This window comes from Bos javanicus, chromosome 5 (assembly GCF_032452875.1).
Source record: "Bos javanicus breed banteng chromosome 5, ARS-OSU_banteng_1.0, whole genome shotgun sequence".
NCBI classification, from domain to species: Eukaryota; Metazoa; Chordata; class Mammalia; order Artiodactyla; family Bovidae; genus Bos; species Bos javanicus.
This window is the reverse complement of record NC_083872.1, coordinates 45,561,512-45,575,845: the sequence shown is the minus strand read 5'-3', so window position 1 is coordinate 45,575,845 and position 14,334 is coordinate 45,561,512. Positions and strand designations below refer to the sequence as shown.

At 40.2% G+C, this 14,334-nt stretch overlaps 1 protein-coding gene across 4 annotated transcripts in view; it reads left to right on the top strand.

Moving 5' to 3' along the window:
• Positions 1-5,859: 5,859 nt before the first annotated feature.
• The window catches only part of NUP107 (nucleoporin 107), a 49,053-nt gene continuing 40,578 nt past the window's right edge, over positions 5,860-14,334 (top strand). The window contains exons 1-5 of one of the 4 annotated variants that reach the window (XM_061416543.1): positions 5,860-6,850; positions 9,113-9,204; positions 9,920-10,006; positions 10,659-10,774; positions 12,640-12,784. In XM_061416543.1, the coding sequence (XP_061272527.1) occupies positions 9,129-9,204; positions 9,920-10,006; positions 10,659-10,774; positions 12,640-12,784 (424 nt within the window). In that variant the 5' untranslated portion in view covers positions 5,860-6,850; positions 9,113-9,128. Of the gene's footprint in view, positions 6,897-6,916; positions 7,591-9,112; positions 9,205-9,919; positions 10,008-10,631; positions 10,775-12,639; positions 12,785-14,334 lie in introns of those variants that run through there. The other 3 variants (XM_061416542.1, XM_061416541.1, XM_061416545.1) reach the window with 3 other exon arrangements.

Here is a 14,334-nt window from a genome sequence, read left to right as displayed (position 1 = left end):
CTTTGACTGTGTGGATCACAATAAACTGTGGAAAATTCTGAAAGAGATGGGCATACCAGATCACCTGACCTGCCTCTTGAGAAACCTGTATACAGGTCAGGAAGCAACCGTCAGGACTGGACATGGAAAAACAGACTGGTTCCAAATAGGAAAAAGAGTATGTCAAGGCTGTATATTGTCACCCTGCTTATTTAACTTCTATGCAGAGTACATCATGAGAAACGCTGGGCTGGAGAAACCACAAGCTGGAATCAAAGCCGGGAGAAATATCAATAACCTCAGATATGCAGATGACACCACCCTTATGGCAGAAAGTGAAGAAGAAATAAAGAGCTTCTTGATGAAAGTGAAAGAAGAGAGTGAAAAAGTTGGCTTAAAGCTCAACATTCAGAAAACTAAGATCATGGCATCTGGTCCCATCACTTCATGGCAAATAGACGGGGAAACAGTGGCTGACTTTATTTTTCTGGGCTCCAAAATCACTGCAGATGGTGACTGCAGCCATGAAATTAAAAGACGCTTATTCCTTGGAAGGAAAGTTATGACCAACCTAGACAGCATATTAAAAAGCAGAGACATTACTTTGCCAACAAAGGTCCATCTAGTCAAGGCTATGGTTTTTCCAGTAGTCATGTATGGATGTGAAGTTGGACTATAAAGAAAGCTGAGAGCTGAAGAATTGATGCTTTTGAACTGTGGTGTTGGAGAAGACTCTTGAGAGTCCCTTGGACTACAAGGAGCTCCAACCAGTCCATTCTACAGGATATCAGTCCTGGGTGTTCACTGGAGGGACTGATGTTGAAGTTGAAACTCCAATACTTTGGCCATCTGATGCGGAGAGCGGACTCATTGGAAAAGACCCTGATGCTGGGAAAGATTGAAGGCAGGAGGAGAAGGGGATGACAGAGGATGAGATGGCTGGATGGCATCACCAACACAATGGACATGGGTTTGGGTGGACTCTGGGAGTTGGTGATGGACAGGGAGGCCTGGCATACTGCGGTTCATGGGGTTGCAAAGAGTCGGACACGACTGAGCAACTGAACTGAACTGAACTGGCAATGTTTTGAGCTCAGAGAAGAAAACTGCTCCCCAAATGTTAAAATTAAAACAAAAGCCACCATTATCTGAACCATATCTGAACATCCTGTTAATTACTTACTGTTCTATATAAGCTACAGAGTATCTTCTTGACCTGCAAACAGATTTCTCATGAGGCAGGTAAGGTATGCAGGTCAAGAAGCGACAGTTAGAACTGGACATGGAACAACAGACTGGTTACAAATCAGGAAAGGAGTACGTCAAGACTGTATACTGTTACTCTGCTTATTTAACTTATATGCAGAGTACATCATGAGAAATGCCAGGCTGGATGAAGCACAAGCTGGAATCAAGATTGCTAGGAGAAATATTAATAACCTTAGATATGCAGATGTCACTACCCTTATGGCAGAAAGCAAAGAAGAACTAAAGCGCCCCTTGATGAAAGTGAAAGAGGAGAGAGAAAAAGTTGGCTTAAAACTCAACATTCAGAAAACTAAGATCATGGCATCTGGTCCCATCACTTCATGGCAAATAGATGGGGAAATAATGGAAACAGTGATAGACTTTATTTTCTTGTGCTCCAAAATCACTACAGATGGTGACTGCAGCCATGAAATTAAAAGATGCTTGCTCCTTGGAAGAAAAGCTATGACCAAAGTAGACAGAATATGAGAAAAGAGAGACATTACTTTGCCAACAAAGGTCCATCTAGTCAAAGCTATGGTTTTTCCAGCAGTCTTGTACGGATGTGAGAGTTGGACTGTAAAAAAAGCTGAGTGCCAAAGAATTGATGCTTTTGAACTATGGTGTTGGAGAGACTCTTGAGAGTCCCTTGGACTGCAAGGAGATCCAACTAGTCAATCATAAAGAAAAGCAGTCCTGAATATTCATTGGAAGGACCGAGGCAGAAGCTGTAATTCCAATACTTTGGCTGCCTGATGCAAAGAACTGACTCATTGGAAAAGACCCTGATGCTGGGAAAGATTGAAGGCAGGAGGAGAATGAGATGATTGAATGGCATCACTGACTCAATGGACATGAGTTTGAGCAAGCTCTGGGAGTTGGTGATGGACAGGGAAGCCTGGCGTGCTGTAGTCCCTGGGGTTGCAGAGAGTCAGGACTGAGTGACTGAACTGACTGACTGATAGTGTATCTTACACCTATATTCAAAATTCTTCACTGTTTTGGATATGGCAAAAAAAATTTCAGCACCTACCATAGTTTAATTCACCTGATTCATATCTGACTCACTGGAATTTTGTTTTTCCTTTTGTTTTTTTATTGAATTTTTAATGAATTTATTAAAATATTCCTTTGAATTTCAATTCAACTATGTTATATGTTATGAAAATAAACTGCTTTTTATAAAAAGGCACAGTAAACTAGACAATAAAAACAAGACAGTTTCAAATCTCACCAAAGACAACCACTATCAACATTTCATGTGATCTTTCAGATATTTTTTTAATGACTTGCTTTTTTTTTTAAGATCAGTTTTCGGTTCATAGCAAAAGTTAGAGGAAAATACACAAGTTTCCCATATCTCCCCCTGACCCCCGCTCACAGATGTAGTGCCTCTCCCATTATCAGCCTGTATCACCAGAGTGGGATATTTTTTTCACAATTGATGAACCTGCATTAGCGTCATAATCATTCAACATCCACAGAGTTTCCAAAAGGGTTTACTCCTGATATTGACATAAAGGTTCATTCACTCTTGGTGTTGTACATTTTATGGGTTTGGACAAGTATTTATGATACGTGTCCACCATTATATTATCATACAGAATATTTTCAGTGCCCTAAAAAAACCTCTGTGACCAGTTCATCCTTGATCACTATCATCCCAGCCCCTATTTAGTATTTTTACACTGTTTCTGAACATACTGATGTATAATACATGTCCACCCACTTTACTGACTTAAAACAGAAACATTTCCAGGTTATTATGAACTATCTCTAAACATCCTTTTATGACTGCATAGCATTTGTGATGTGGGCATTGATTACTCCTTATTTGCCTCTGCTGGTAGACCTGGAGAACGTATGGCAATGTGTGGAATTGTATCTGAACATGCCTACAACACAGAATTTGAGATAAAGAGAGTGGTAAAATGATGCCAGAAGGCTGAGTCAAATAGTTTGAAGTTAAAAATTGAGATCACATAGAAACTGAAATTTGAGTGACATGATCAGACATATTTTTAGAAGATCACTCTCCCAGCAAGAGAAAGAAATAAGTTCAGCTGGAGGATCTACAGTGAAGAGATGAATACCTCTGCCCTGTGAAACTTCCCTCCTACTGAAATCAAACCCCAGCTTTTGGCCTGGGCAACTGCATGTGGCCATTTGCGAAGATGCAAAATATATGAGAGATAGGGTTGTAGTTCTGTTGTTTTGGTGGGACGTGAGCAAGGAGGCAGATCTGCTGAGTTCAAGCTTAGAATCAGAACATATTAAATTTCAGGTACTCTGTATCCTCAAAGTGGACATGTTCAGTAAAAGCAAGATATGGACAAGAAGTATAGATTGAGAATCTTGGAGGGAAAAGTTGGTAGTTTAAAGACTGAGGATTGTGCAGGGTTGAAAAAAAGAGAGCTTAGGTTAGGATTCTGAAGAAAATGAATCAACATTTAAGGGAAAGGCAGATTTCAAAAGCCCACATAGGAGACTAGTTAAGAGAAGCCAGACAGGACTCAGACCGGAGAAGCCCATTAGTAAAGAAGGTGGCAAACAAGAAAGTGGTCTACAGGGTCAGATGCACCCAAGATGATGAGAGATGAAAAGTAAACTTTTACTGACAAAGAGAGCTTTGGTGACTTTTCTTGGAGCAGTTTTCATTTAGCAGTGAGTGTTGAAGTCAGACTATGTTAAGCTGTATTTTTAATGTAAATAGAGACAAAGTTTCCTCTTTTAAAATATTTGGCTAATTTAAGAATGATGGAGATGAGTAATACTTGACATGATAAAATGTTCACACTGTTAAGTGGAAAAGCAGATTATAAAACAGTGTTATAGTCTAATCCCATTTGTTCCAGTTATCTATGGCTATGTAACAAGCAACCCCCAAATGTAGTGGTGTAAAACTGAAACAGAAGAGAATGGGGCAGGGTACATCCTTTTAAAAAATGATATAGACTTTGAACTTCCCTGGTGGCTCAGTGGTAAAGAATCTACCTGCCAATGCAGGACATCTGGGTGCCATCCCCGGTCTGGGAAGATCCCACATGAACAACTAAGCCCATGCACCACAACAACTGAGCCTGTGCTTTAGAGCCCAGGAGCCCCAACTACTGAAGCTGGCGTGCTCTAGAGCCTGTACTCCTCAACAAAAGAAGCCACTGCAATGGAAAGCCCGCACACCACAACTAGAGAGCAGTCCCTGCTTGCCACAAAGAGAGAAAATCCTGCTCAGCAGTGAAGCCCCAGCACAGCCAAAAATAAACAAAATTATTGTTTAAAAAAATGACATAGCCTTTGAGAATATGACATAAACTGTTAGAACCAGTTAGGTCCAAGATGACAGAAGATTCAATTTCCCGTAGACACTGAGCCTCATAAAGTGAAGTGAAAGTTATTCAGTTTTTTCTGACTCTTTGTTACCCCATGAACTATACAATCCATGAAATTCTCCAGGCCAAATCCATGAAATTCTCCAGGCCAGAATACTGGAGTGGGTAGCCTTTCCCTTCTTCAGGGGATCTTCCCAACCCAGGGATTGAACCCAGGTCTCCCGCATTGCAGGTGGATTCTTTGCCAGCTGAGCCACAAGGGAAGCCTGAGCCTTATAAGCTCATTGTGATATATTAGTCTCTAAATAACAGTTGCCATGACAGTTCTGAGGCCCACCCACCATAAAAGGCCATCAAGTGGTGGTGGCCTAATTCCTCGAAATCCTCCTGCCTTCCCCAAAATAGTTGAAATAATTCTTCCACTTGTTAGCCTATGAAATTACTGCTGCTGATTAGTTACTAAATCATGTCTGAATCTTTTGGGACCTCATAGACTATAGCTCTACAGGCTCCTCTGCCTATGGATTCTCCAGGCAAGAATACTGGAGTGGGTTGCCATTTCCTTCTCCATGGTGTCTTCCTGACCCAGGGATAGAACCCACGTCTCCTGCTTAGCAGGCAGATTCTTTACACTGAGCCACCTGGAAAGCCCCAGTCTATGAAATTACCCAGCCCACAGAAATCATTCCTTATTTCTGGGCTTCCTAGTGCCTTTTGAATGAGGCACTTTTAATTGTTAATTTTTTGATGTGGACCATTTTTAAAGTCTTTATTGAATTTGTTACAGCGTTGCTTCTGTTGTTTATGTTCTGGGCTTTTTTTGTTGTTGCTGTTTTGGCTCAGAGGCATGTGGGATCTGAGCTCCCTGACCAGGGATGAAAACTACACCCATTTCAGTGGAAGGCAAAGTCTTAACAATTGGACCTCCAGGGTAGTTTCCTGGTACACTTTTTACACAAATGTTCTGGACAGGGAGGCCTGGCGTGCTGCGATTTATGGAGTCGCAAAGAGTCGGACACGACTGAGCGACTGATCTGATCTGATCCCTCTTTACATATGAACTGAACCTTGGAGGTAATCCTTTGCTCCAAACTGCTCTTCCCTTTTACTGTGTGCCTTATGGTCAATCACTGCAAATACATTTTACAAATAAAACACTTTACAATTCATTTGCCAGGGGACACATGGCAAGAACCTGAAACAGGCTCCTACTTTGAATAAACCTGATTCCAGTACTGACAAAAAAACATTAAGGCCGCATTTCATTTTCCATTAAGAGACAAGTACTCTTTTGTACAAGAAAAATTAGAATATGGGGAAAAACGAGGGTACTAGAGTGAGACTCAAATAGTTATTGATGGAGGAGAAAATTAACATTTCGATGACTACTATGTGCAATGCACATTTGACATCTCCTTTTAATCCTCCCAACAACTCTGTGATGAACGCGTTATCTCCGTTTTACAGGCAAGCAATCTGCAGCGCCGGGGTTTCTAACCTAGATGGAGCTCAACGCCACGTTTTTTCAAAACCCCACGCTGTCTCAGCAGGAATTAGGTATGAAGTCCTCCTGGAACGCCATTGCCCAGGATTAGGGTGGAATATATCAACAAATGCCTAAGGAAAACGCAAATGTATTCCTTAGGGCTAGAATATACAGCTTTTTGACTACTGCATTTTGAAATAGAGGGCGATACCAACACCTTTTATACTTTTTAAGTCAGGTTAATCATTTTCTCCTTAATAGGGAAATATACCAAGTAAAGAATAATTAGCCACTATGGAAAACAGTTTCAAAAACTAAGCGGTTTACACTACAGCTCAAACAAGGTGCATACAGTCAGAGATATAAGAACCTCCAAGATGTAGGGCAGAGCCGGCACGTCTGAATTCAACGTCCAGGGTATGAGGAAATGGCTTCACGTTTTTCTATACCATCAATATACATCAGGACCTCCAGTAGAACCCCGGCGCCTGGACCACGCCCACAAGTGTCAGTCAAGCAAAGTGGCAGCCGCGCAGCACGGGTAAACGATCAGGCCCCGCCTCCTACCCCACTCCTACCCCGCCCCTGATCCGGTTCTGCCCAGCCCGGAGCCATTAATCGCCGACCCAACTTTGCGCCTGCGCAGACCGAAAGTGCGGCTGCCGGCGAAAGAATTTGTGCATGCGCCTAAAGGGAAAGTTGGTTCTTTTCCCCTCCCACCCCTCGCGAGAACGTGAAAACTTGCTTCCGGGTCGAAGGGTTTACTTCCGGTGAGCGGGTAGACTGAAACGCGGTTGCCAAACTGGAGGTGAGTTTGCGAAGTTCTCGGTGGAGAAGGCTGTAGCCATGGACAGGTAAGTTCTGGTGGTGACGGCTGAAGTCGGTCACTTTCCTCTCTAGCGTGTTGGAGGAATGAAACAGGTGAAACCCGACTCAGAGGAAGCAGACGAGGGCCTGGAAGCTGACCCTAGGCCTCCTTTTCCGGCTAGGAGACTGCAGCTAAGGGAGAAAGGCTGCTTGGGCCGGGGACGGATATAGTTAATGATAATCTGGTTCCCCCGGAGAAGGCAATGGCACCCCATTCCAGTACTCTTGCCTGGAAAATCCCGTGGACCGAGGAGCCTGGTGGGCTGCAGTCCATGGGGTCGCTGAGAGTCGGAGACGACTGAGCGACTTCACTTTCACTTTTCACTTTCATGTATTGGAGAAGGAAATGGCAACCCACTCCAGTGTTCTTGCCTGGAGAATTCCAGGGACAGGGAAGCCTGGTGGGCTGCTGTCTATGGGGTCACACAGAGTCGGACACGACTGAAGTGACAGCATAGCATAGCATAGCAGTCTGGTTCCCACGGCAACTCTGCCATCTACTCTTTTTCACGCAACACCTTACGCTCCAGGGGTGGGCGAGGTCGGAGGTGGCCCGGCATTCGAGATGCTGAGTTACTGCCCGAGATCACAAGACAGCGACGGAACGGGCTCTCACCCTAGGCTTCCTGATTACAGGTTTCAACACCGGATAGTTAATCTTTATGTGACCTCGGAACTATGGTAGGCTCCTGCATAAAGATGAGTTATTCAAAGTTCTTGGCCTCGGGGAATGTATAGTGAAGGAGACATTGCGGAGCAGTGCGGAATGATAAATGTTTTGTACTACTTTGTTGGGAAACAAATGGAGCAATGAAGTCTCCTTGTCATGGAAAGTATCAAGAAGACCTCTCAAAGGAGAGTACATTCTAGGTGGTCTTTGAATAGTGGCAGTAGCCTACGTCGAGTGCCTTAGCCACTTTAAATATATTATTGTTGTTCAGTTGCTAAGTGGTGTCCGATTTTTGCGACCCCGTGAACTGCAGCCGGCCAGGCTGCTCTGTCCATGGGATTCTCCACGCAAGAATACTGGAGTGGGTTGCCATGTCCTCCTCCAGGGAATCTTCCCGACCCAGAGATCGAACTCGCGTCTCCTGCTTTGCCGGCGGGGGGGGGGGGGGGGGGGGGTCTGTGTGTGTGTGTGTGTGTGTGTAAGCATTTGTGATGCTATATTAGCTATTTTAATCCTTCTAACAATCCTATGAGGGTAGCTACTGTGATCCTCTCTTCACACATAACATTGAAGCTAAAAGAGGTTAAGGAACTTGATCAGTTAGGAAGCTAACAAAGGAAGCTAAGAACCAAGTTGCCAACCTGGATATGTGTTTCTAGATTCTAGGGAGCTGTTTGATGAGTAAGACTTATTCACCAGATAGACCAAAGAGGTGAATATAGGCCTCTGAAAAGAAGCATGGGTACAAAGGTGTAAGGATATGAACGTGTAGCTGAATGATCACATGCAGTGTGTGTTTGTATGGAAGTGATGTTTGTGGCTGAATTGGTAAGCTGGGGTCAGATTATAAAAACCATTGTAGGAAATTTGGAGTTGATTCTGTAGGCCAGAGATATCTATCTGAAGATTTTAAGTGGAGGAAATACACATTAGATTCTTATGATACAGATCTCATAATACAATTTATTTTCTAGACGTTGGGCTATACGTCTGTGACTATAATAGTGCTGAGACAGGAGACACCCTTAGTGTTCTCTGGGAAGAAAAGCTTGAAGGATCATTTCTTTCCAATATATTATTTATTTTTTACTTAGTCTCCCAAGTCACCAGCTTAAATAGAAGTATCCATGGTTTGAAGTACTTTGGAGACTACTGAACATACTTTTAAGAGTTCCTGCAACTTTAGGAACCTCCTCAATCCAACGAAGAAAGGTTTATCTTCACGAAGCAATTATTTAAAGCACTGTTAGAATATAGATTTAGATTCCAAGTGTTAAAATAATTCCAGAGGAGGAAAAAATTAACAGGTAAGTCAGAGAAGACTTTATGCAGGTAAAATTTAAGCAGGACTTTGAGAGAGAAGCTGGATTTGGAGTCAGAGAAGTATTAGCAACAAAAAAACAAAGACTTGGCAGTTGTGATGATCTGCGCCTTAACTGACTTAGGATCCTTTGCTTCAGTCATAATGATAAAGTTTTTTGCAAATGCTCCATTCTCATTTCATTCACGTGAATTTGGTTATTGCCATTTTAGGAGTGGCTTTGGAGAGATGTCATCTCCTGTGATCCGGGAGGCAGAGGTGACTCGGACTGCACGCAAACAGAGTGCCCAAAAAAGAGCTTTACGTATCCTTTGCATTTTAAGCATCATTATAGAAATTGTAACATGTTTGGAATTAGCATTATAGACTTCATGAGCGATGTTAAACACTAACTGTAATAAAATACTGTGGAAAATAATTTTTTTAACTCTCCCCATGTGTTATTTGGTAAATATAATGCTGAAATTCAGTGAGATTCATATTTCCTTGAAAATAAGGATGTTCCATTTTACTGCTAACTATCATATTGTGGTTAGCTTTTGCTGAGATTAGATTTTCTTTATTATTTGAGATCTAAGAACTCTTAGTTCAGTGTGTGGTAACCTAAGACTTGAGCTCTTAGTTCAAGACTGTAGTAATTGGTAACTAGAATTTAAAGGGGAAAAGGAATTATTTACTCTTTGCCTAGAAAATATGGTAGCTATAAAATACCTTGTCTTTGAAAAACATTCCCATATTTTGTATAGTGTAAATATGGTTCATGCTGGGGGGATTGGGGGCAGGAGGAGAAGGGGACGACAGAAGATGAGATGGCTGGATGGCATCACCAACTCGATGGACGTGAGTCTGAGTGAACTCCAGGAGTTGGTGATGGACAGGGAGGCCTGGTGTGCTGCGATTCATGGGGTTGCAAAGAGTCGGACACGACTGAGCGACTGAACTGAATTGAAATATGGTTCATTCTAACTTTAATGATGTTTTTTTCTATACGAAAAACTTTTCCTTAACATTTCCTGTAGTTCGGGCAGCCCAAGATGAAATTTTTTCTAATACCACTCCAAGAAACCAGGTTATGCCCCGAACTCCCAGCTCATTTCGACAACCTTGTAAGATTTTTTTGCTTTTAAAGCATTTAATAATGATAAGAGTAATAGCAGCTAATACTATAATATATATTATATTTTTAAGTTATTTTTAATTAAGAGCAAATAATAGGGATTGCACTTACTGTTCGTTGAACTCTTACCATGTGTAAGCCTTTACCTAATTGCATGATAGCTGTGAAGTAGATATTGTCTCTATTTTGCCAAATCTGAACGTGAGACCTAGAGAAGTTGATTAAAGCAGATAAAATAGCTAGGTAAGAATGTAAGTAATGGAACCAAAATGCAAATCATAATCTGCTTACTTCAGAGCCCATGTCTTCTATACTATAGTATGCTTTATAAAATTAGAATTTGATAAACTCATGAACTCATGAGTGTCTTTTTTTTTTTTTTTTAGTGTTCAGTTATGTTATAATGAAAGCATCTCTGTTTGCAGTAAAGTTTTTTTTGGTGGGCTCAGTAGTGCCGAAAGTTCGTATTTAGAAAAATAAGTTAAATCTTTATATTATAGAAATGTTAATATTGAAAGTATTTATTCACTTAGAATCTAAATAATTGAAAAATGAAAATTATTTGTTTTTATTTGCTTGTTTCATTGTCATGATCAATGCTCCTGCACTTCGAATTCTTTTTACTAACTTCTTGCTTGTAGTTACTCCACCAAGCCGGAGCTTACTGAGGCAACCAGATATATCCTGCATTCTTGCAACTGGAGGGAGGTCTCCCCGGCTTACACAGTCTTCAGGGTTCTTAGGAAATCTGTCTATGGTATGTAGAAAAATGGGGCTGAAATTTTCTCCCTTTTTTAACTATGGTATGATATTTAGCTTAAAAATTTTTTTATGAGAATTGAAGTCTTATTCATAATAAAAGTAACTCAGTTATGTAGGTTGAAATCATTTTTTGGTTAGACTTCCAGAAAACTGAGACCCGTAAGCATCTCACGTCATAGGTGGAAACTGTGACACCAGCAGCAGTTAGATGCAGATAAAATGTATTAATCTGACAGTTTACTGATCAGATTTACTGATTGGTTGCTAGTGGCGGTAAAAACTGAGCCCTGTTTTGAAGCATAGAAGAGGAGGCCAAGAGTAATCAATGAAAACTGTCATAAGGAAGAAGAACAAAGCATTAAAGGAGAGAAAAGAGAAAATTTGAGGAAAAGTTAAGTGAGACACTCTTCAGGAATCATTATGATACAGTATTAAAATAGCAAAAGAAATGTCATATAGACTGTGATCCAGAATGACCTGACCTACGTGCTTAAAATACCCTATAGAGAAAGAACAAATTGTGCCTAACTGAGAAGAGGAAAACGAAAGAGTTTTGTCGGACTAGTAGAGTGTTATGGCTCATTTAGTTCCAAGAACAAGATGAAAAGGGCTCTTTATTTGGCTCTGTGGTTATTGAAAAAACGGAGTTTTACACACACCAGGAATGGCTCTGTGGTTACTGAAAAAACAGTTTTACACACACCAGAAATTGTCTAAATTATGTGTTTTCAAAGGAATGGTTTTGCATATTAAACCTCTCCTTGTCTTAGAAGGTTAAATCAATCTTTGAAATATTTTAGAGGGTTAGTATCTGATAGTGATCTAGTCATTGAACAGTTTTACTCTGGTTATGAAGCTGGTTTATTTTGGGAACAATTATTCTTATTCCACTTAAAAACATAAGTGAATTGACTACTTCTAGGTTTCAGCATAAGATGATGAGTTTTATTATTTAGTGCTTTAGAACTGCAAGTTTAATAGTAAAATTATTACTCTTCTAAAGGCCAGGATAGAGTAAATATGTATTGATTATCACAGAGTATTTGGAAGTTACTTTGTAGTAAAAAATGTTTTCTTGATTTTGTTTTGCCAATTTTAGTATCGGTTATGAGAGGTGTTTGAAGGAAGTACAATTATTTGTTACGTTGGTTGATTTTAAGTACACCATGTGTACACCATGTGTCTACCTACAAAACATTTTTATGAATGCAGAATATCACTACTGTGTAAGATTTTCAGTTTGATCTGGGTGCTAATGATGATGAGTACCCAGAAGGAAATCAGTCTTGTGATAGCTGAGGCTAAAGTCTCCTCAGCCCATAGTTACTATCTCATTAATATATAGGGTCCTGGCACCCATCTTTAGCATTTTCCCTTGGGGAGACTAATTTAAAGGAAATTTTTATTGTTGTTCATGCCTGAATCTTTTAACATATTGCATTTGCTTGGTATGTCTCCAGTACTTAAATCTGTAAGTTTCTAAATCATCCTTTTTTTTCATTACCATTTATATGTTTAAGAAACTGAGTCATTCATCCCATAATATTTCCCCAAATTAAAAAATTGATTTGAAGTAGTCCTAGAGAGTAAAATTCATGAACAGAGGAGCCTGGTGGGCTATAGTCTATGGGGTCATGAAGAATTGGACACAACTGAGTGACTAACACTTTCACTAGAGCATAAAAGCATGGAGTAGTGCAAAGAAGAAAACAAAGCCATAATATCCTTAACCATAATCATGTGGCTATCTTTTAAAAGTGAAAAACACATGTGCTTTAAAAAAAATGTCATAGTATTAAAGTCTTTATTCACTCAGTGGCAATAACTACATGACTTTTCTGTGTCTCCTTTATCTTTTAGGTGACTAACCTGGATGACAGTAACTGGGCCACTGCTTTCTCATCACAGCGTGCAGGGCTGTTCACAAACGCAGAGCCCCACAGTGTAACCGAGGACGTTACCCTCAGTGCTGTTATGCTACGAGAGGATGATCCTGGAGAAGCTGGTAAAATAGCTTTGGTCTTTGTTTATAACACAGTAGTTTGCCATTTTACTAACATCAAGGAAATCATCTCCTATTCCTGAATATTTAAAAATATTTTTTGTTATGCTTGTTAGTTACGGTAATGGCTGTGCCACTTGATGATAACAGGTTAGTCAAAAGTTTGTTTGGGTTTTTCAGTGAAATTTTTGGCCAACCCAATAGTAACTCTAGAAAGTTGAGAACCTCACCTTAGTTCTCAGTTGGAGCAGCATCCTGCCATTTAATCATTTCAGTGTAAATAGCTCCCTGTTAGGTTATTAGACTAGTCGTTAATGCTTTTATTCTTTCCAAACTTGTGCTGTTGAGAGAGCTTCTCTTTTTGTTTAATTTTTATCTGACATTGTTGACATGTTTTATTTTGGCCTGAATGCTAATGCTGTTTCTTCAAATAGTATTGTGACCATTCTGACTTTAGGCTGGTTATTACCATTCCCTTTTGGGAAAAAACATTTGCTTTTAGTGTGTTTGTACCTGCACATTAGGACATAGATTCTTCATTAATTTATCATCACAGACTAACATACACGAGTGCTAGTCAGTATGCTACCACTGTGTGCACGTTAACTCATTTCATGGTCCATTAGATAGATACAATAACGATTTCATTTTCGTGGAAAGGAAACAGCTGCTCAAAAAAATTAACCTATTTGAGCTCACCTGGCTAGGAAATGATGGCGGCTGCTGCTGCTGCTAAGTCGCTTCAGTCATGTCTGACTGTGCGACCCCATAGACGGCAGCCCACCAGGCTTCCCCGTCCCTGGGAAGTGATGGCACCAGGATTTAAAACTGAGCAGTTTGATTTCAGCACCCTTCTCTTAACAATGTGGTGACTACTACTCCTTTGTAGTATATGCCGGTGATAAGCATCAAAAATGCTGTGTACTTAATATATAAAATATAAGAATTTCATGTTTAGTATGAACCATGGCTGAGGCCTTAGATATTATACAGTATTATAGTAGGATGTATATATTTCCCCTGAATAAAGCATGTCGTTTTAGGATCTGCTATAACTTTCCCAGTTACTTTGTTATGGTGTACTTATAATATAATTCAGGTGTTTTAAAATTTGGCTCATGTTTTTGAAGTAATTGTTGACAGACTAATAACTAATATATCTTTGGAATCTTAAAAGACTTGTAGATGAGAGAAGACCAAATAGATAAATTGGACTACATCAAAATATGGATCAGAAAATATAGTCAATAGAGTGAAAACGCCACAGAATGTGAGAATATATTTGCAAGTCATATATCAAAAAATTAATATTCAGAATATAAAAAGAACTACAACTCAACAGTAACAGAAGACAATCCACCTAAAAAGTGGACAGAGAACTTGTATAGATATTTCTCCAAAGAAGATACAAAAGTAGCTATCATGAACATGAAAATTTGCTCAGTATAGCTCAAGTGGTAAAGAATCCACCTGCAGTGCATGAGATGGAGATTCAGTCCCTGGGTCGGGAAGGTGCCCTGGAGAAGGAAACGGCAGCCCACTCCAGTATTCTT